The sequence below is a fragment of the Monodelphis domestica genome, chromosome 8 (genome assembly GCF_027887165.1).
Source record: "Monodelphis domestica isolate mMonDom1 chromosome 8, mMonDom1.pri, whole genome shotgun sequence".
NCBI lineage: Eukaryota > Metazoa > Chordata > Mammalia > Didelphimorphia > Didelphidae > Monodelphis > Monodelphis domestica.
In genome coordinates, this window is record NC_077234.1 from 85,641,880 (window position 1) to 85,664,658 (window position 22,779).

The 22,779-nt window shown below is 37.4% G+C and overlaps 1 protein-coding gene across 3 annotated transcripts in view; it reads right to left on the minus strand.

The window, feature by feature from the left end:
• Positions 1 to 8,981: 8,981 nt before the first annotated feature.
• The window catches only part of ADAM23 (ADAM metallopeptidase domain 23), a 242,799-nt gene continuing 229,001 nt past the window's right edge, over positions 8,982 to 22,779 (minus strand). For 2 of the 3 annotated variants that reach the window (XM_016425122.2, XM_007501857.3), the window contains one exon: positions 8,982 to 12,977. In XM_016425122.2, coding sequence (XP_016280608.1) covers positions 12,847 to 12,977 — 131 coding nt within the window. In that variant the 3' untranslated portion in view covers positions 8,982 to 12,846. Of the gene's footprint in view, positions 12,978 to 22,282; positions 22,374 to 22,779 lie in introns of all 3 variants that reach the window. The other variant, XM_001370517.4, reaches the window with a different exon arrangement.

Sequence of the window (22,779 nt, forward strand, 5' to 3'; positions counted from 1 at the left end):
TACCATCTCCAGACCTTTGCTATGAGTGTTCCTAATGTCTGAATGTACTCTTTTCTCATTTCTGTCTTTTAGAATCCCTCCCTCCCTTCTTACTTCTTTCTCTGCTTTCCTTCCTTTTCCTTCCTTCTTTCTTTCCTTACTTCCTCCTCCTTCCTTCTGTCCCTTCCTTCCTTTCTTTCCCTTTCTTCTTTCCTCCCCTTCCTCTCTTTCCCCCTCAATCCTTCCCTTCCTTCTCTCCTTTCCCTTCTTCCTTCCTTCTTCCCCTCCCTTCCTTCTTTCCTTCCCTTCCTTCTCTCTTTTCTCCCTTCCTTCCTTCCTTCCTTCCTTCCTTCCTTCCTTCCTTTCTTTCTTTCTTTCTTTCTTTCTTTCTTTCTTTCTTTCTTTCTTTCTTTCTTTCTTTCTTTCTTTCTTTCTTTCTTTCTTTCTTTCTTTCTTTCTTTCTTTCTTTCTTTCTTTCTTTCTTTCTTTCTTTCTTTCTTTCTTTCTTTCTTTCTTTCTTTCTTTCTTTTCTTTTCTTTTCTTTTCTTTCTTTTCTTTTCTTTCTTTCTATCTTTCTAACATAACTACTCCCATCCTGATCCTACAACTGATTTGTTCACTTTTTCCATTTCCAACTCCTACTTTGTCACCCTTCCAACTCCTGACTTCTGGCTTCCAGAGATTTACCACCTTGATTCCAGAGATATGTCAGCCTCAGTATCCATTATAGCAGGAGTATAGGTGTGCACCACCACTTGGTTTCTTTTTCCTTCAAAACTCTACTCAAGAGAAACCTATATGAAGCCTTCCTTTCCTGATTTCGTCATCTACTCCAATTCCACTTCTATTTGTATTTATCTTGTATATACTTATTTACATGCTGTCTTCCCAGGAGAATATAAACTCCTCATGGACAATGGTTGTCTTTTTATTTCCAACATCTAGCATAATACCCAGCATAGTAAGCAATTAATAACTATCTCTGGATTGATTGATTGATTACCTGGCAGAACCATCTTCCAAGTGTAAGGAATATTGAGCATTGTTTTTGATAGCTATATGTTTATACAATTGGTTTCCTTTGTAATCTCGTGTACTTTCTTTTGTGCATTTAAAAACATTATTCGGTGAAGGGAACCAAAGGCTTCACCAGACTGACTGTCAAAGGGGACCATGACACAAAAAAAGGTCAAAAAGTCAAGGAGTAGATGATCTTTAAGGTCTCTAGCTTTGTTAAAGCCTACAATTGTATTTATCAATTTAACAGCCATTTCTGACATGACACTGCCTCATTTTTTCTCCTTCAACTTTTAAAGATCTGTCCAGTGGCTTGGATGAAGAACAAGAATTGTGGGCGAATTTTTGAAAACAGCAGGCAAATGTAATTTTGGCTGGATAGGATACCCTGCTGTCTTCTCCAAGGCATAGCAGTCAAAAAGGCAAACGCTAATTCTTTCTGGCAGGAAGCAATGTAGCATTATGGAAATTATTCTGACCTCTTGTTTAATTGAACAACTTACAAAATGATGGTTATAAAGCTATTATAGCTTCCCCCTCCTACCTCCTCACACTACACCCAAATTATCATAGGTCTTTTGCCAAGAGAAATTCAAATGTTTCCAGATTGAGAATTCTCATTTATTATTGCTGACAACATGGTGCATTGGAAAGAGTGCTCAATTTGTTTCCCAGCTTTCTCCCTTATTTCCTGTGTGATCTTGAGCAGATCCTTGCAATGGTTAATAATTAATAAACATTTCAATTCTTTGGGATTCAGTTTTCTCACCTATAGAGTAAGAAAGTCGGACTAGATGACCTCTAGCTCTAAATTTGCAACAATCATTATATTCCTCGGCATGATAGTGTCAGTGGGAAAATCCATAGAAATATAAGGTCAGTAGGACCTAAGCTAAAATCTATCCTCAGATTTTAACAACTTTCCAGTTGTTTGACCCACTTAACCCCATTTTCCTATCCCTAACCCCTTTTCTGCTTTGGAACTGAATCTCATTATTGATGCTGAGACACAAGGTAAGGGTTTAAAAGATGAGAAAAAGAAAAGAAAGAAATATCAAGTCAGGACTGGAATCTGAAAGAAATAATGAGATGAAATGAATAGTCAGGAAACTTCACTCTAGATCAAGGGTCTTATACTTCTTGTGAAATCATTGATAAGTCACCTGATCTTTCTGAATCTATTTCTTCATCAATAAAGAGATAAATAATGCTCATTAGGTGGCACAGTGGATACAGCCTAAAGTCAGGAAGACTCATCTTCATGAAGTCAAATCTAGCCTTGGACACTTCTTAGCTATGTGACCCTGGGGAAGTCACTTCACCCTATTTACCTCAGTTTACTCATTTGTAAAATCAACTGGAGAAGGATACACTCCAGTATCTCTGCCAAGAAAACTTCAAATGGGCTTACCAAGAATTAGCCATGACTGAAACTGAGCAAAATAATATTTGCACCACTTTCCCCAAGGGTTGTGGTGGAGAATGCATTTTGTAAAGTGCTATGGGGACTGCTAGATGGCTCAGTGGATAGAGAGACAGACCTAAAGAAAGAAGGTTCAAATTTGGCCTGACCTACTTCCCAGCTGTGTGACTCTGGGCAAGTCACTTAACCTCCATTGCCTAGCCCTTGCCATTCTTCTGCCTTAGAACTGATATACAGCACTGATTCTAAGATGGAAGATAAGGGTTTAAAAAACTTAAGTGATATGTAAATATTTGTCATCATTTTGGGAGTGTTAGTTGTTCACACAAGAGAAACATAGGAGGAGAAGCATCCTTTTTTATGGACTCATTTTAGAGCTTGAAGTGACCTAAGAGGTCACATAATCTACCCTTTCATTTGACCAAAGAGGAAGCTGAAACTTAGGGACATCAATTGAGTTTCCCAAAGTCTAAAAGCTAGAGATGGATAAGGAGAAATTATAGTGTATGGCAGACAGAAAAGTGCCTAACTCTTTAGTCTCTCAGTCTCTAGTTCTCTCTGTCTTATCAGTTTGCCTGGGTGTTTTTTCAATTTGATTAGGGACTGATGATGGCCCAAATCCTATTATTTTATCAGTTTGATTGGAGCAGCTCCTCCATTTGATCAAGAATTTCCAGGATCCCCATCCCCAACCCCTTACTTCTGTAGAGTGTTTTGCAAACCTTAAAGCACAATGCAAATATGTGTTTTCATTAGTAAGTATTTGGCTAATATTCAACTTCATCATCTAACCCTCCTACTTTGATCTAAGGCTATAAACTTTCTAGAGCTATTCATATATAAATCATAAAGTGGTCTATTGGAAAGAGCCCTCTCATGGGCTACAAAAGTAAATTGACGTCTCTTTAGGGACTTCATTCTGGGGGAATTGGTCCTGATCCTTTCCCTTGCCAACTTCTTCCAGAGTACACCAAGGAAGAAAATGTAATCTTTTCCCAGCACCAGGTGTAGTAATAGACACAACGGAGAGGCACAGGGAAATGAGAAACAAATGCTCATTGCTTGACTCAGAGGGTTGTTCAAGGACACACTTCCTAAACCTCAAACTTATGTGTAGGGGAAGGAGGATTTGAATCCCCTTGGCAGCTTTATCTCAAAATTTAGTCCTCTATCTGCCAAAGGAGGGAAATGCCCTGGGCAGCATCAGGATCAGCTTTGAGAGTTGGCTTATAATGACATCAAATTCAAACATTTTAGTGATGGACTTTATGGTGATAATATTTTCTGATGCATCCTCTGTTTGATAAGGGAGAATACAATTCACATGGTTCCTTTGTGGCACCCTACTTGGATAATAAAGTGACTGATTCAAACAGGGCATATCCAGTTAGTTAGTGTTGCTTGCTTAGAAAGTTCCCAAGTATGTTAGCCTTTGAAAGATGTCTAAACTACAGGGCTAAAATGCCACTTTCAGGGAGACTATGTAGGACAATGTGGGAAGGAGATACTGACTGGAATGATAGAGGGTCAGATGAAAACCCCATGTTCAGTTTCTTTCTAGGATACTACTAGTGGATTATTTGAGTGGTTTACACTTGTGCATTTATTAATGAGCATCTATGGCTTGGTACTATCCAGTCTGGATTTCTTCTGGGGCTTAATAAAGATTTCCCAAAACTCATTGTTGTTGTTGCTGTTCAGTCATTTCAGTCATGTCCAACTCTTCCTGACCCCAGGAGGGATTTTCATGGCAAAGAGTGATTTCCCATTCCCTTCTCCGGCTCATTTGACAGATGAAGAACTGAGGCAAACAGGGTTAAGTGCCATGCCCAGGGTCACCCAACTAATAAGTGTCTGAGGTCATATTTGAACTCATGAAGATGAGTCTTTCTGACTCCAGGCCCAGCACTTTATCCACTGTGCCACCTCCCTGCCTTGACCCAAAGTCAACCACTGTTATATGCTGAGTATCTGTGCAGGATTTGCGACTGTCACACATAATCTGGGCACATCCACAGCATAATCTGTCACTAATTTTTATTGGAGACTTTCTTGACTTAACTCGACTGATGACAACTGGCCAAAGGAAGAGAACCTGACCATTTGAGGTCAAGCCTGAATTTTGAACCCCTGGTCTATCTGAGCCCAGTGTTCTTGGGGAGCCCTGGGATGAACATCTATCATTTCCTTTAAGCCTCACAACAATCCTGTGAGGTAGAAACTATAGATACTGTTATCCCATTTTATATATGGGGTAACAAGCTTAGGTAGGTAATGTGGTTCACCATCATCACAGTTAGCCAGTAATATCTGAGGGGGCATTCCAACCCAGACTTCCTAACTCTAAGCAATGTACTCTCTCCATAACATTATCCTTCCTTGTTAATGAATACTCTTTTTTTTTTTAGTCCTTATCTTCTGTCTTGGGATCAATATTGGGTATTGGTTCCAAGGCAGAAGAGTGGGAAGGGCTAGGCAATGAGGGTCAGGTGACTTGCCCAGGGTCACACAGCTGGGAAGTGTCTGAGGCCAGCTTTGAACTCAGGACCTCCCATCTCTTGGCCTGGTTCTCAATCCACTGAGCTACCCAGCTGCCCCCATTAATGAATACTCTTAAAAATGTGTTAAAGCAAATCTTTTAACTAATGTTGCCAGGTATATCTGATTTGTCCAATGGAAGTTTGATCTGGAAGTCATAGGAAAAGGACCCCATATGGTTCTGAGACAGGCTACGAATTCTAGCTAAAACTAGTTCTCCTAACTGTATTGTAGGATTATTAAAAAAACAAACCAACACTTTCCTTATGTCTTAGAATCTATACCAAGTATTGGTTCCAAGGCAAAAAAAGGGAAAAAAAGCAAGGACTAGGGAATTGGGAGTGACTTGCCGTCTGAGTCACATGGGGAAGTGCCCAAGTGTTTAAGAACAGATTTGAACCCAGGACCTCCCATCTCCAGGCTTGGGTCTCTATCCACTGAGCCACCTAGCTGCCCCATTTGTGTATAATTTTAAGCAACCTCTTCTACAGCTTTGATCTAAGACAGGCAGATTCATTTTGTTGAGGACATTATTAGAATGAAATGGGATGTTACACATATATGTGTATATATGTATGTATTGGCAGGAGTGACCATATATATTAAACTCTATATTATCCTTATTAATGGAGATGGTCAACTGTGGAGGTCCATAGAAAGAATGTGGGATTTGGACTCACAAGCCCTTCTGGATTCAGATCTCAGCTTGCTATTTCTGCTTGTGAAATGTTGTGTGGAAACCTCTCTGAACTTTTCAAGACCATATCTTCCCCCTCTTGAAAAATGAGCCATTGGACCAGATGCCTTTCAACGTCTCTTGTAGCTCTGAATCCATGATGCAACAGTGTGGTTGCTGTTTTTCACTGATTTCAGCTGTATGTGACTCTCCATGACCCCATTTGGGCTTTTCTCAGTAAACACACTCAAGTGGTTTGCCATTTCCTTCTCCCGCTTATTTTATAAATGAGGAAATGGAGGCAAAGAAAGTTAAGTCATTTGCCTAGCCCAGGGTCACTTGGCTAGTATCTGAAGTCACATTTGAACTCAGATCTTCTTGACTCTGGATATGTTGCTTAATTCATAGCACCATCTAGCTGCCCCTTGATTCTATAAATTCAAAATAATTTAATTTGGCTTGAAATGCATTACCTGATGGGTGTTTTTCCTGGAAAATGATGTTATTGTTATTTTTAACTATTACTTTCTGTTGTACAATGATACTAAATACTAGTTCCAAGACAGAAGAGCTGTAAGGACAAGGCAACTGGGGTTAAATGACTTGCTCCAGGTCACATCTCTGGGTCTGGCTCTCAATCTACAGAGCCGCCTCGTTGCCCCAAAGGGTATGTCTTCGAAATCTTGTAAGGTGCTTTGTTTACATCATCACATTCTCATCTCACCATGACTTTGTGAGGTAGGTACTACAGGTATCCATTTTATAGATGAGGAAACTGATACTACATGGAACTTGAGTGATTTTCTTATCATCACACAGAAAGTAAAGACCTGACATAGGATTTGAACTCCACTCTTCTTGATTCTGCATTCTACACTTTATCCCCAATGCCAGGAATAATCCATTTGCAAAAAAACAAAACAAAACACTAATCTTATTGGAGAAATTGGAAAAAAGGAAGCACGTAGAGGTGTTTCTGTATGGCAAGATAACAGCACCCCGAAGATTAGAACCTTGGTTGTATAATTCATAAATTTTATATTCCCACATTGAATTGGCCCAGATGGGTGCCGGAATGGTAACCACATTTGTCTGAAATACAATTTCATATTCCATGAATTTTTCAATAGTTTCAATCCACATCAAATAAAGTAGCATTAATATTTTTATTTTGATCAGGGCAGCTAGATGGTGCAGCAGATAGTATGCTGGGGCTGGAGTCAGGAAATTCTGAGTCCAAATCCAGTCTTAGACAAGTACTGGCTGTATAACTCAGGGCAAGTCACTTAAGTCCTATTTGTTTCAGTTCCTCATCTGTAAAATGGGAACACACTGGAAAAGAACATGGAAAACCTCTCCAGTATCTTTGCCAAAAAAATCCTATGGACAATGCCCATATACTCGTGGACAACAGGACACAACTGAACAACAAAAATATTTTCACATAGATCATCCCTGGATATAGGCTTTATTCTTTAAAAAAAAAAAAAACCTTGCCTTCCTTCTTGGAATCAATACTGTTATTAGTTCCAAGCCAGTAGATAGGCTAGGTAATTGGGGTTACCTGACTTGCCCAGGGTCACACAGCTAAGAAGTGTCTTAGGCCAATTAGAAAACAGAACCTCCTGTCCTTAGTGTTGGCTCTTACTCCACTGAGCCTCCTAGCTGCCCCACATAGGCTATACACTTAAAAGAAGATCTAAAAAACTGGAGATAAGTTAAAGAATAATTTTGTAAAATCATCATAGAAAATATAATTTACTGAGTTTTTTAGCATTTCATTAAACTTAAGGAATAAACTTTTAAAAATAATCATTACTCTCCAAATTTGTCACTCTTATTGTCCTCCTCTCTGCCTCTCATATTATGAGTATAATTGCTCACACTCAGATTTTTTTGCATAAGCTAGATCAGGGAGCAAAAGAAATGTGTGGACCTTATTTGGATTATTTTGTTAGTAATTTATTTGATCAAAATATAGTTGACCTGTGCAACTCCAGAAACCAGTTCAACCTCCTCATTTTGCAGATCAGGAAATTAAGGCTAAAGTGAGATTGAGGACTTATCTAAGGTCATAGAGACCACAAGCATTAAAGGTGGGATTGGGACAGGTAGGTGGCTCAGTGGATAGAGTACCAAGTCTGGAGTCAGGAAGACTCATTTTTCTTGAGTTCAAATCTGGTCTCAGACACATACTAGCCATGTGAACCTGGGCAAGTTGCTTAACCCGATTTGCCTCAATTTCCTTATCTGTCAAATGAACTGGAGAAGAAAATGGCAAATCACTTCAGTCATTTTGCCAAGAAAACCTCAAATGGAGTCAGGAAGAACTGGACTCAATGGAAAATGAATTAGCCAAAACAAAGGGTAGGGTTTGAAACTAGTTCTTTTGATCTGTTTTCTTTATAGTTCAGAAATAAAAATAATTAGGGCAAAGAATCATCAAATTCAAAATGTTTTCCCAATAGTTCACTACTGGACCTTCCCAGCAATAAAAGTAGTGTATTTTATACATAGGTATCCCTTCCACATTGTGGGGTTTAGGAGTATTACACCCCCATGATCTGGGAAATCCACATAAATTTTTGACCCTTCATTCCAAAGAAGAAATTGGATTTTTTTCTTTTCCTTTCATGGGACATTTACAGTACCTTATTGTAAAATTTGGGTCAAGAATTTGGTCAGAGGTTATATATATAGGCCAATGTTAAATAAAAATACTCTCTGAAAAAAGAAATTTAAAAATATAAAATAAATAGGAACTTTTAAAAAATAAAACAAAATTGTGAATAACACTAAACATACCACATGTATGATAAAAGAAAAAAATTAAATAACCTTTGAAATTCCCTACTATAACATTTTACTTATTTTAACTTTTTAAAAAATTTGTGTATGTTTATGGGATTAAAAGATAAAATATATTGGCATATAATTCTATACACATATTTTATGCATTTCTGAGTTTCTCTGTGCTGTCTGTTGGCCTTTGTGTTTCATCTGCAGCTTCCACAAGACTCCCCCAAATTTCCCCTTTCCTTTCTTATGCCAACCCATGATATATTAACATCATGATGGAGAAAGTTGCAATATGGAAGGGATACTTGTATTTTGAAACTAATTGGTTTCACTCTCAAATCTAGTATCATTGATGTTCCCACCACCATTCATAATTCAGAAAAAGAGCAGGTTCCCTTGTCTCTAAGTCTTCTCATGCCAGGAAGCCTGATTCCTGAGGAGGGGAGGTATCCATCTTTCATCAAAACATTTATTTTATTTGGCCCATTTGGATTCAATGCTGGAATTGTAAGCTAATTGTTCATTAAAAGGACTGTTTCTAGCACACAGTTGAGATTCTGAGCAGACATTTAATAAACAACATGAGAGAATACAGAAAAGAATAGCAAGAAAATGAGTAAAACATAAAGCGACAACATTCTATGTTCGTGAAAGTTTTAATACTCGTTAGACTAGAAGATGCAGAGTAATGACTATTGAATCTCCATTCATCAGCAGCCAACAAGATATGAATGAGTTATTAAATTTAAATCAAAATGGATTTGAAACATCCAACTGTGCACTTAAAAAATAATTACAAATCATTTTTAAAAGAAGATTCATGGAGAAAGTGAGAGTGACTAGAAAACGTGATGGGATGCTTTTAAACAAAATAAATTCAAGTATTGTTTTGTAAAATTCCTCAGCTACTAGTCTTTGAATTTTGTTTGTGCAATACCCATCTTTGCATAGTAAAGAAAACTTGGTAAAACTCCAGAGTTCTATGTGGTTCTTGGTTCTTAACATGCACCTATATGTTCGATTCATTTGTCTAGTAGGGTTAGCTCTAATTCAGTAGAATCATGCAGCATACCAGCATGAGCATCATCTTTAGCACACATCTTCTCACCCCAACGTCGTTAATTAGTGCAGCAGAAGTAGAGCAGGTGAAATGGGAACTTGTCAGCACTTAACACTTATCCTTGTTGAGTAATATTAAAAAGTGATCGGCTTGGGCTATGGGCTCCAATTAATAGAAGATACACCCCCACAACATCGAGCAACAGAACGGCATGTACAAAATCAAATGGTATGCTGTGGAAGGGTGGAAATTCTACAGCCCAAAACACCACTGGAAAGGTGATTCTTATCCTCGATTTTAAAATTGTTTCTCTTCTGTTTTAACCATTTTGGGTGTTAGGTTCCCTTTATTTTTATTCAATGTAGACACAGCATAAAGCTTGTGGATTTTACACATATGTGCAAGTAATTGAACATCGGAGCATTAGGTTCCTATCACCTACAAAACTGCTGGTGTAACAAAAAGTTACACAGACACTGGCCATATGTACATAATATCTGGGGACCACTGTGGTCTGATTTAAATATAACATCGCACATCACAATGTTGTTTGAGAATTGCTCAAAAGTTGAACGGGATAGACTGAACTTGTTTACGAATAGCAAATGGTGTTTCTTTAGAGCCACCATCTTACCTCTGGAACAGAAGTAAAATGTGGGTCATTTAGGTAGCAGCAGCTTAGTATCTGCCAGAGGGTGGGTATCATCCAGTAACAGGGAGGTACTAAGCAATGCAACAGCAGGAAATATTCTAAGTACTCTGAGTTTCCCCCAACGTGAAAGAGCCCATTTCTACAATTCATGGACACAACTTTGTGTCTTCGGAAGACCAAAAGGGAAGACCCTTTTGTAGCCCTGTTATTACAATAAAAACCTAGATCTTATTTCTACAGAAAGACTGCACATATATGTAGCACCTATTACTCATGAATAACAGTATCAAGATGTTGCAATAGGGTCTGTTTTAGCAATTAAAAAATAAAGGTTGCTGCTATATAAGTTAATAGAAGGGAATCTCCTCATGGGCAGAGACTTTTCTTTTGTCACACATAGTTTGTTCACTCATTATCTCCCCCATTAGATTGTGAGTTCCGTGATGGCAGGCATCATTTTTTTGTCTTTCTTTTTCTGCTCAATGCCTACAACACAGGCTGAGCTAAAGAGTACTTGTTGAGTTGGCTTGTGTCTATATCCTTAATATTTAGCCTAGATCTTGCACATAATAGGTGCTAAATAAATGTTTGTTGCATTGAATTGAAATACCACTATGATTAATATACCCTGAAAAGTTCAACTTTTAAACCTAAAAATAAAAGCAACCAAAAAGGTGTTAAGGGTGGTATTTTCCAAAGCCAAAAGAATAGGTGTCAATTATTGTCATTGCCCTTATTTTCTTTCAAGGAACGGATTAAATCAAAACTTCAAAACTAGTCCAGTAGCAAAAGCAAATTGGATGGCACATTTTTTCCTCCAAAGGAGTGGAAATTGTCGGTTCTTTTTAGAACCTTTTTGAAGATGGCTTTTACCTGTGACCCTTTCCTGCAGAGCTCTTTGTCTGGTGTGTTTAGTTGTCTATCAAAATACTGATCTAAAAGGGTTCCTCCAAAACAAAGTCTGTTCACAACTTAGTGGTAATAGCTAACATTTAAACCAAAGCTATCCTGATGAGGAATAGGAAGGAGTCTGCAATGTTGAAGGAAACTCAGAGTGACTCACATGCACAAGTTACCTCAGAAATTCTGCCTAGAATATGCTGAGAATTGCGATACAGTAAAATCTTCTTATCACTGCACATGGATTGCGATTTACTGTGAGTCAAGTTGTATTCCCCCAAACACAACTACATACAGTAAAAGCCCAATATAACGAAGTTAACCAAGGAGGCAAGTGTTGGTCTTATTCTCCCAGTAATGGTTCCAGAAGAGATTCTACTATATAGCCAATGAGGGAGAGACAGAGGGAACATGAATGGAAGATTGACAAGAATATTTATATATGTATATATGTATATATGTATGTATACTACTAAAAAGGAAAGCTTAGCTTTCCACAAGTTTTGGGCATTTGTGATTATAATTTAAGGCTTCATTTAAGCTTGTTCTCCTTTCACATGAGAAAGAGGGAAAGAAAATTGTTAAAACCAAATATTAAAATCATGAACTTGGCACTTTTGTGATTAATTTGAGAAGGTGTCTACTTTCTTACATTATGTACATAAATTTTGCATGACATCAAAAATTCTAGAGATTTGTAGTTATTACATACATTTGCATTTACATGTCTAGTTTAATGTGGATTTTGTTATTGTAGTTTTTTGGTTTTGAGCATACAAACTTTAAGCCACATCTGTTCTGTGCCCAAACTCCTTGCATCTGCAAGCTATCTCCATCATTTTTTGAGCAAGCCCAACACCCACCATACAACATGCTACCAAAAAAAAAAAGGTGGGGGAGCAAAACAAAAGAAAAACAAAATAAATTTACAGAGAGCCTTTACAAGGAATCTTTCAATAGAGACTAGTGAAAATGAGGTCAAAAACGTTTTCCATTATTTACATTTTTAAAAGAAATATACATTAGCATCATTGTCCAGACAATAGCTCCCATATCCAAAGGGCCTTTGGTCCAGGTCAGAACACAATGGGAATGGTAACTCAACAAAAGGAGGGAGCTAGAGTTTAGACAGAGAGAGATGGAGAGAGAGAATTAAGGAGAGAGAGAGAGAGAGAGAGAGAGAGAGAGAGAGAGAGACAGAGACAGAGACAGAGAGACAGAGAGCACTGAACAGTATTCTATATAGTTGATGAAGGAAGTTCCTGTATGAAATGAGCCCCAAATCAGCTTCTTTGAGTTCACATGTTCTCTTCACTTTATGAATTCAATTGCAGGCTTTGCTGAGGATTGGCTTGTGAGCTTGTTGTATATACGCCATGCAGTTTATACCCTTTCAAAATTAGTTCTTCATGCCACTGAAGTTGTCATCAGTATGAAAAGAAAAAAAAAGTCATGCCATTCGTCTCAAGGATTCTGAGTATCAGCAGGCTGAGAGGAAAAAAATCATCTGCTGTTTTATTTTTGTGAAATGGTCCTTTTATTGCACATGATTTGGTTTTGCCCCTTCTTCCTTTCATTAAAAAAACAAACAAACAAAAAACAAAACCACAAACATATTGTGAAAGTTGGTTTTTTTTTTTTCCCTTCTAATGCCTGGATTGTCTTTCCCCCCCCTTTGATGACAGATGTAGGGAAGGGATAAGTATCTGAACTTATCTCCAAAAAGGACAGTTTTCTTTTCCCTCATCCCCTCACCCCACCTTTAGTTCTCTGGTCATCACCCACAGTTCTTCTTTATTGACTTAGAGTTCCTGAACATTGGCTGCAAGGACTTCATACCCACAATTCCAGAGTACAAGGGGAAGCTGATCCAGAGCAGTGGCTTCAGATGGGGCCTTGCTGACTTGGATCAAACCTTCTCTTTTTGACATTTCTTCCAGAGTGTGTCAAAAGAAGATGGAGGCAGGAAAAAAAAAACACACAATATTAATCAGACCACAAATGGAATAATAGTAGTAATAATGATAATGATAAATAACAAATGCTAGGTCCAGAGTAAAGTAATCAACTCACACTGAGGCAGAGACTCCAAATTCACTTTAATTTGAGATGGAAAATAATCAATATTCATAAATCTAGAGAGTGTCGGCCAACAATAAATTCTGAGTAGCCAAATGTCCCTTCCAGTTTCTCATGCTAAATTAAAGGAAACCTCCAGGACCTGCCATGTAGGAACATCATGACTGAAATAGAACCCCAAATAACAGAAAGTCTAACAGGACTGGCTATTCCTATTGGATATTTTGCTTTATACAAAATGGGGCATTTGAGGCAACAAGGTCTGCTTGGAATGCTTAGGCTCATGTTGCAACCTCTCATATTCACTTTATTCACTTAGATGCCCACCGTGAATGGCCATCATGATGGCCATGAATTCAGTCATTTCAGTGCCTCAGTGTTATGAGCTCTTACCACCTCATGGAACCGAAAGCTTTCATTCTTTCATAAATTAATAGAGTGTATAGTCAGACTGTGCACTCAAAGGAGAATGGACACAGACTCAGGTTAGTTGAGCAAGTGCAGAAGTTTAGCATGTTTCAGAGTAAGCAAGTAAAAAAAAGCTTAATCACAGTGTCCAATCTCCTAGAAAGTGATCCCTAAGCCAATAAAACAGCAAGACACTACAAGGCAACAACAAAAGGTTGGGTGCAACCTCCCCATAATCTGGCTTTATGTGGGGCATCAAGCAAGGGGTTCATGCATTTTATCAGAATACTGGATATATGCCACTCCCACCACCAAGTTATCATGCAACCTCCTAGATACAGGATTTAATCTTCCAAAAAAAAAATCTTTTAACCTAGTGCTAAACTAACCAAACTCTGTCCTGGCCAGATCATGGCCTGGATTTTACTGGGGTCCACTCTCACTACTGGGGGCTACACATATGCACTCCAAAAACAAACAGTGCTTAAGTTAAACCAGGGACATGGAGATAAGACCAAAAGCCTAGCCCCTAAGTCAAACCTTTCAGTGAAAGTCTGCAAGGGGTGGCAGCAGCCACATGGCTGACATATACCACCTACAAGAGTACAATTCAGAAATTGTGGTACTACCATGTTAGTAAGTAGATTAAGGAAAAATAAGAGCTCTGTAATAACTCAAACTTGCAATATAAACTGTCTAGCCAGGTGGGCAGAAATAACTCCGTATAGAGGAAAACAAAACATCAGTTGTCATTTGGAATGAATGTGGAGGAAAAAGCAATCATATTTCTGACAAATATTGCTAATCTCATATGAGTAAATGCTACACTCAACCCTCATATCCCAAATTTCCCCAGTCCTACTAAGCATAAGAATCATGGCTATGTCCAAGAGCCTAAATCCCATAGATTTTCCCAATCTACTGGACACAAGAGCCATAGCAATGTTCAAGACAGAAGAGAAGTATTCCTCCTCACTTTTAAAAGAAGGTAAAATTCATTCCTGTCTGTACAAAAATTTAGGATTGCTACTTCCTGACTGTATCATCTTGAGTTAGTCATTTAGTATCTCTCAGTTCTTAAGTCTTCTTTGCCACCAAATAAGTGATTGTCCTAGATGATACCTAAGGTCATTTTCAGCTCTGCATTGAGTTTTCCTATGCTTGGACTGCATTAGAAAAGTTTTCTAAGTCAGATATTTGTTTCTACAGGAAAATATCTTAGGAATTTCAGGGTTACCCAGAGGGTCAGGTTCTTAGGATAGCTGATCAAAAGACTGTTTAGTTCACAATATACCTGATCTCAAAATGTATCAATATGAGCATAGAACCTAACTGCAACCACATTCAACTGTATTTCCATGAAAATGATCCATGAAAATGGATCCATCCTTCCAAAATGAGAACAAAGGAACACATCTGTGTAGGGGGTAAAGCACTGAATTGAGAGTCAAGAAGACTTGGGTTCAAATATCATCTGCCACTTATTCTTTATGTTCTTACTTTAGGCAAATCCCTCAACCTCTCTGGATATCTATATCTTCATCTGTAAAATAAGAAGGCTGGAACTAGGTGACTTCTTAAAATCTTTTAGCTTTAAATCAATGATCTCATGATCTTCTCTACCTTCCTACCTGACCTTTGTCCTCTTTTCAGTCCCAGCAGTATTTCCTCTTCCATTACCAGTCAGCCATTTGGGTAACAAAAGGTGCCTTGAGGTTGCAATTCTAGGCACAGGGGACTAGACAGAAGGTAGGAATCAGGGAAATGGAGGCTCTTACTTGTGGAAAGTGAGAAGAAGAGTAGAACAATAACTTAGGTAGAAGAAAGGAAGGAATGAAGTTAGGACCAACTAGGGGTAGGGGGAATTAAAGGGGAGTAAACGATGGGTTTAAAGGTTGGAGGATAGTGAGAATTAACAATGAACCCAGGCTCTTCTGTCATTCTTCTCTCAAAAAACTCATCCATGTCCCTGTATCCCAAACCTTATCATCCAGCATTAGGGTAAAGTCAGAAGTAGGAACCAGGGTTGAGGGTTGGGATAGATGGGAAGAAATAGTCCCATGGACTGGGGTGGGAGTAGGAGAAAGGATCTGAAGCTTAGAAGGAAAATATAGGGGTAGAAAAATCATCTGGACAATGAGGAACAAAGGTTTCTGTGGTTGTACTAAGTAAGGAACTTAAGGACAATCATGTTATCAAAGGATTTACAGCTGAAAGACCTTAGAGTTCATCTAGTTTCAACCTCCATGTTTTGTAGATGAAGACCAGAGTTTAAAAGATTTGCTCAAAGCTCCACAGATGGTAAGTAGAGGAGCTGGGGTAAATTCAGTTCTCTTTCCACTAGAACACACTTGGGGATTTCTATCAGGGTTGGTTTATAATTGTATTTATCCCATGACATCATTTGGTAGAGTTTAAGCACTGGAGTTCATTTCCTTCCATAGCTCCCTGCTGTGTGTTCCATTTCCTTCCAGTGCTTTCTGCTCCCTTCATACCCTATAATTCATTTATTGGCCAGGACTCCTAAAATGCCAGCCTAGGATTTAAATTAAGAATTGAAGTTATAATACTCATTTTTCACTAACTCCTTTGAGCAAAGGCAGTTGTTAGGTAGAAATGGATGCTGGGTTTGGAATGAGAAGACCTCATTTGACTGTACCTCTCTGACTCCTGGTTTCCTTACCTGTAAAAAGAGTATAACAATATTTATACTATCTTCCATTTGGGGCTTGAGTGGGCAAACCTCTTTATAAATCTTCAAGTGTCATATTAATGTTTACAACAAAATAAAACCAATCCTTAGACCCCTACCCATTGCCAATAATAGTCATTCTTAGAACTACAAAAGGCATTGGGTCCTAATCTCAAGTATGTACTAATCTCCTGTTCTTCATTTCTTGGTCAATGTCCAATTTGGGACAAGAATGCAAATATGATATTGACAAAAATCATCTATATGTGGGGGTGCAAACAAATAGCTTTAATGCTGAACTCAAAGCCCCAGGAATTTCTTTGACTTCTTAGAAAAGAGAATTATTTAACATGATCTTTTCAGTCAGTTTTGCATCACTATAGGAGGATCTAATAGTTACCCAGTCTCAGATGGACAGTTGTGTATTTCCCTGGAGATTTATGAATGTTTATCCCTTTTATCCTATAACCAGAGGATCAGAGATGAGGAAGCCAACTGCTAGATACACCATGAAGAATAACTCCTCTCTGGAGCAAAAAATACAGACTAGAAAGGAACTCAATTATTGAAGGATTGGTTCTTTGCACTTTCTCTCTGAAACCCCCAAAGAAATCCAAGAATTGTTTCTACTCCCAAGAATTCTTGACAATCTCAGAGATTGGTCTAGGCCAGCCTCAAAACCATTTCTCACCTTCCAACCTCTACTTATCCTTGGCAGCTTCCTGTATCCACTGGAGGTCAAGAGCATGATTCCTGTTAGACTCCAAGTATGGAGACAGCATTAAATCTTCCAGACCAGTGTCATTCTATGGGAATAGTGCTGTGGTGATTAGGAAAGCTTCCTATACTGATAAATATCCCCAAAGAAGTAATAGTTGGAGGGAATCTACCTTACTACCTAATACTGAGATGCAGAAATGGAATTCAAAGAAGATGCTGGGACTGGTGATGATTGGTCCAGTTTACTTAAAATAATGAAGGGTACCATCACTCGAGATTCAAAAAGCAAAACGTATTTAATCTCCTGAGAAAATTCAATTAAAAATAAACCTCTACATATTTGAACTGCTAACCTCTTTTCTGTTATTGTCTACTAGGGCATGGAAACCATTTAATTAACTTTCTTGGTAGTACTTCATAGATACTAATTTTAAAATTCATGTTTTAGCTGAACTCATAAATAATTTGTCTCTTAGCTAGTTCCATGAAATAAAACATGAACCAAAATGGGTCCACAGATACTGGAAGAATAACCTGGTTTTACAGAGGATATCTCTTACTTGGCCTTTAAGGATGAAATTATGTACTCTCAAGAAGTTCAAGTCACAAATGCTAACTTCAGCAGATTTGCACAGGTAGCCTTCTTTAATTTCAGAAATAGCTACAAAAGACTAGTTAGGGGCAATTGATTTTGGAAGTGTAGGAATATCACTTTGACACTAAATTCACATGGAGAAGAACCAAGACAGTTAAGTTCAGCATCCTGAGGGGTAGAGCTCTACCAATACAGCGGCCAAAAGAACAAAATGAAATACCATGGCTCACTTGGGATTCTGATTTTGCCAATGAGTCATTTGGCTACTATATTCTTTCTTTCTCAACTCCTAAAGAATCTTTTTCTCCCTTTCCACCAATACTACCATTCTACACATCAGTCCACCTCCACTAAATTCTCCAATTGCTTAAAAAATATATGAATGAGACCTTTGCTAAATCTCTTTAATCTGCTTGTCCTGTCTCCTTCCTCAGCCTGGGAAGAACACAGATTTGCCCACTACTTCTAGGAAGAATCAGGAAGGTTCAACCTATTGTGTATTATTCAGAAGTTATTAAAGGACAAATTATTAGTGATGAAACTCATCACATAGTGATAGAAAGAGCATGATACCAAAACATGGCATCTCAATCATTTTGATTTTACCCTCAATCCATTTAACTGTCTAATCTGCTCATGCTTTGCCAAATATTTCCCTTTCTTCTTATGTTAACACTTAGGTTTAAAATACATGCTCAGAGACAAAAACTAGGTTAGTGTTTATTAAGTTTAGGAGTCTTTCAGCACTGTTTACATATTAGGGGAAGGAATGGGAATATAAAAGAGGAGTGAGGAAGGAAAGTGAACAATGATGAAGACATATATATATATATAATATATATATATATATATGAGGGTGGATCACTCACTGTCTACCACTAATAATGCCATTTATCCTCCTAAATTTCAAGCTTTTGGTGGCCACTTAGGAATATTAATATTTTGGAGACTTGAAAACCTTTGAATTAAATTAAATATTATCCTCTGAACCAGATAATGAAAAACTTTTAGAGTTTTGCTTTAAGTAAAAGTTACTGTAGCCACAGAATATCTTCCACATAGCTCTACTTCATCAGAAATGGGAGGAGGAGAACCCCCCACCAAATCAAACTAAATTTCTCTCCCTAGGAGTTCCATACTACAATAAAAAGAGGTATGTTGTTGTACCGTCTTGAAACTCATAACTTTCTAATCACCAGGATTTTGGTATTTTTTAAATACTTCTTTGCACATGAATACACACACACACACACACACACACACACACACACACACTCTTCTAACTTGGGAATAAAAGAGCTTAAGAAAAACATTTTAAGAAATGACAGGTTCAAAGGCAGACCTTCGAGCTTAGATCACCTTCTTCTAGACATGAACAACCAGAAGGGTTTGGATGGAAGGAACACCTGTGTTTCTTTAAAATCTCATAACTTGAACCCTTATTCCTTAAAGAATATATGAGATGAAATTTGATTTTGGGTGGAAATAGTTATTCCCTTTACCATACAGCATATTTTGCATAAGCATATATTCCCCTAAAAGCTCAATTCTTCAATTCGTTAGTTTCCCAAACACACATTCTCATTTCACGTCCAGTTAGCACATTTACTAAAAAATACAAACCCTTTTTCAAACTCTTCTTTCCTATTCTCTAGTCTGAAAGATGATTCCTTTCTTTTGAGCCAATGAAACACTGAAAGATCTTCAATCCAACTAGCAAAAAGGAACATTTACCTTCCAGCTCCAAAAGTCACCACTTGAGTTGTCAATTGATTCCAACATTGTTGTCAAAGTGTAGCACAGGTGCGTGCACACACAATACATACAAAGTCAAGATAGGCTATAGTTGTATCGAAAGTTTAAAATCACCAAAATCTTCATCTTTAAAAAAGCACATAAGATCTTTTTTGCTTTCATATTCTACCAGTCAAATATCATAGCAAGTTAGACTATTAAGGATCCATATGGAAGCAACAATGGACAACAAAAAGCTGTGGCTTTCCCAAATTCCCTAAAGACCAAGCTCTGAGTTCTGGATTTATTTTTTGGAGTCTTTTCTTTTTCCTTTGATGTTCCAATAAAATAGGTTTTTCATTTTTCTAAGGGTTGCTAGAAGATGAGCCTTTCTGCCCTGTTTCCACTACATTGCTGGTTATGGTGAAAGATCCTCTTCTACTCTATCAACGAGCTAAACTTGGCCACCAGACTGTCCTGAGTAGTTTGCTGCTCATCATAGCCAAATCCGACTTTTGGGGACTATATGTTCTCAGAGTGGTCTCCAAATCAATAGGTGCCCCAAATCCCTCTTCAGAGAGTATTTTACCCCTTTCTTTAACCATCTTGGAGACTATCTGCATACTCTTGTTTTGGGAACATAAACTGAATCTGGCCCTTGGTCTAGAAATGACACTTGTAGGGCCTCACTGACTTAACAAATAGGTGAAAAAGAAGGCTTTTCCATCATTCCCCAAAGAAACATGCAGTTCAAGCTGTGAGCTAGGCCAGGCTAGTGTTTTGAGGTTCTGCTACAGAATAATGTTCTCATCTTGAATTTTTTGAAATGGCAAACTCACCCAGATGTTTATTAGGAAAACCTTGGAAGAAACCAGAACAGTTTCTGGTGGAAGTGAATAGGTATTGGCAAGCAAAGTAGACCCTTAATAAATGGTGAAAAACTTAAGAAAATAAAGGTGGAACGTTTCTTTAAATATGTACATGGGTCCAAGGCTATAGGCTCCAAGTCTTAAGTTGGTTATTCATGACCCCAGAAGTGTGTTTTTCAATGCCTTGAGGGGGAAGGACTTAAGTGGCAGCCTATTTGTTTAGCTTTAGAAATTTTTATGGAAAAAGATTTCAAGGAAATATTATCAATACTGAGAGTAGGAGAGTATGGAGTCTACTGAAATGGACAAAAGTCTTTTTGTCTCACATAGATCTTCATCTGAATCAGGAGGATACCTTATTAAACAGAAAAGGACTCATCTATCTAGATGCCAAATGAGAGATGTAGAGCTGACACAAAGAAGGGGTTGTTGTCAATTTTATGTTAAATACAACTCAAATGTAAGTTACATATTTATATTGATGTATACACACCAATAGAACAAAAGTTCTCTTTTGTTGAAAGGTTGTTTCCTGGAAAAATACATGTTGGATCAATAGGTATGGAAGAAACCATTTGAAAACAAGTTTGTAGATTTAGGTTAAAATAGTCAAGTATTTGGACTTTATCAAGAAAACCCCAATATGTATTTCCTAGGTTAGCAAAATTCCTGTGTGCAGAAAAACACTGAATCTTTTCCCTCATCTGATTCATCTTAAAGCAGAACATTTCATATAGTTTCTTATTCTGTGTCCTTTCCCACTCAAAATAACTATGTTCATTTTCACTGAGTTAAATAGACCAGAGTTGGGTTGAATACACAAAAGAAAATGAATAAGTAAATCAATTATGCAGATAATTTAGTTTTAAAATGATGGTTATAGATCCTGTGAATGAATAAGATGCTATTTCTATAATATTATTATTCTATAAAATTATTCTATGGAATTTGGGGTTAGAGGACAATGGCTAAAATTCCTGTTCAAATGCTTGCACGCTACATGATCTTAATCACATTATTTCCCATCTCTAAGTCGGTTTCTTTAACTGTAAAAATGAGACTGATATCCCTTCCAGAACTAGATATTACAAAGTCACTTCAAATAGATTGAGGTAATATAGCTTTTAAAAGTTTTGAGTTATCTAATAGACATCCCATTTTACAACTACTACATCTGGTGCAAGAAAGCATTTCTTTACAAGTTAAATATTTGGCACACAAATGTGTTAATCAGTTCAGACTGTCTGTGTCCAAAAATTAAAATAAACACATAATTTATAGGCTAGAACTCCACAATACACAGTAATGGGAAAGAAATGACTATTAGTGATTTGGGGGTTGATGAAGAGTCTAGATAGTCTAAAAACAATGGATATAAAGAAAGGTGACTTCATACTTAAGATTCTAAAGTTCACAAATGACTTTTATCATATGTTTTATGTGTTCAAATGCTGTTAATTAATGTTCAATATAAAAAAGCTCACCTTTTTAAAAGGCATGCATAAAATAAATCAGTTTTAATATTTGGAAATTATTGATTTCCCAAAGTGAGAAATGTAAAGTACTTTCCCAGTGATTTTAAAAAAATAAAATACTTTAAAATCATTCATCAGAATGCTGGATTTTTCTTTTAACTGAGTGCCTTCACAACCAGGCATTATATGTGAAATAAACATGGATGCTTGTATATATTATACAACCTTCACTATGATGTATATCTTCTGGTTTGCCCCATTTGGGTCATGTTTCCCAAAATAGAAGTACATAATTTAGCACTGGCCTACTTTCCCATCTCATGGTTTGTTTGAGAAGTTACACAGTACCAGAAGTACAAATGATCTTTAAATGCTTGCTTCTCAGGGCTGAGTGGAAACCTTTGAGGAAAGCCTTTCATACTGTTTCCCCTCATTAGTGAGTGTTACTTACTTCTATGCTTAGTTCTATTCACACCCAGATGATATTTGATGTTTTGAAATCATTTCTCCCTGTCCCCTCTCCCAACCACCTTGAGAATAACATTTATTTTAATATTTTTTCTTTGAAAAACTACAGATCTTGTAGCAGGAACTCAAAACTTGGTTATGTAAGCAGAGAAGAGAACTGCCATAGCCACTGAAGAGAAGACATGCGGCATTGCTTACTTAAAGCCCCATCCTGTCCCCCCAAGGACAATAGCTGCTACCAGGATGGCACCAGCGATGGAACCTATTATAAGATTGGTGGCACTAGGACCTGTGACAAAGGATTATGGGAAGAAATATATAAGAACCAACCACTTAGTTTACATAAGTAAGGGAAAGGCAGTTAAGTGATGTAAGAGATCTCTTGACATTTTATAAAACTTTTTTTTCTTTTATTTATGAATCAAGGGACTATAGTACCTTTGGATTCAGATTTCTCTTTTACCATCTAGTAAATTGTATTTTTCTTTACTGTCTAATAATTAAATTCCAAAAGGTTCCTCTTTTAGAGAATTTTAAATAAGGGGAAAATAAACACTGGCCACAGCAAATGCCAAATACTTCCATCAATGACCTTCACTACATGCTAGCCCTTCTTCTCACTCCCCACCCTGCTCTTTTCCTCCCACCCTTCCAAAACCCCAAAATACCAACAAAAATCAATGATAGTATCCTGA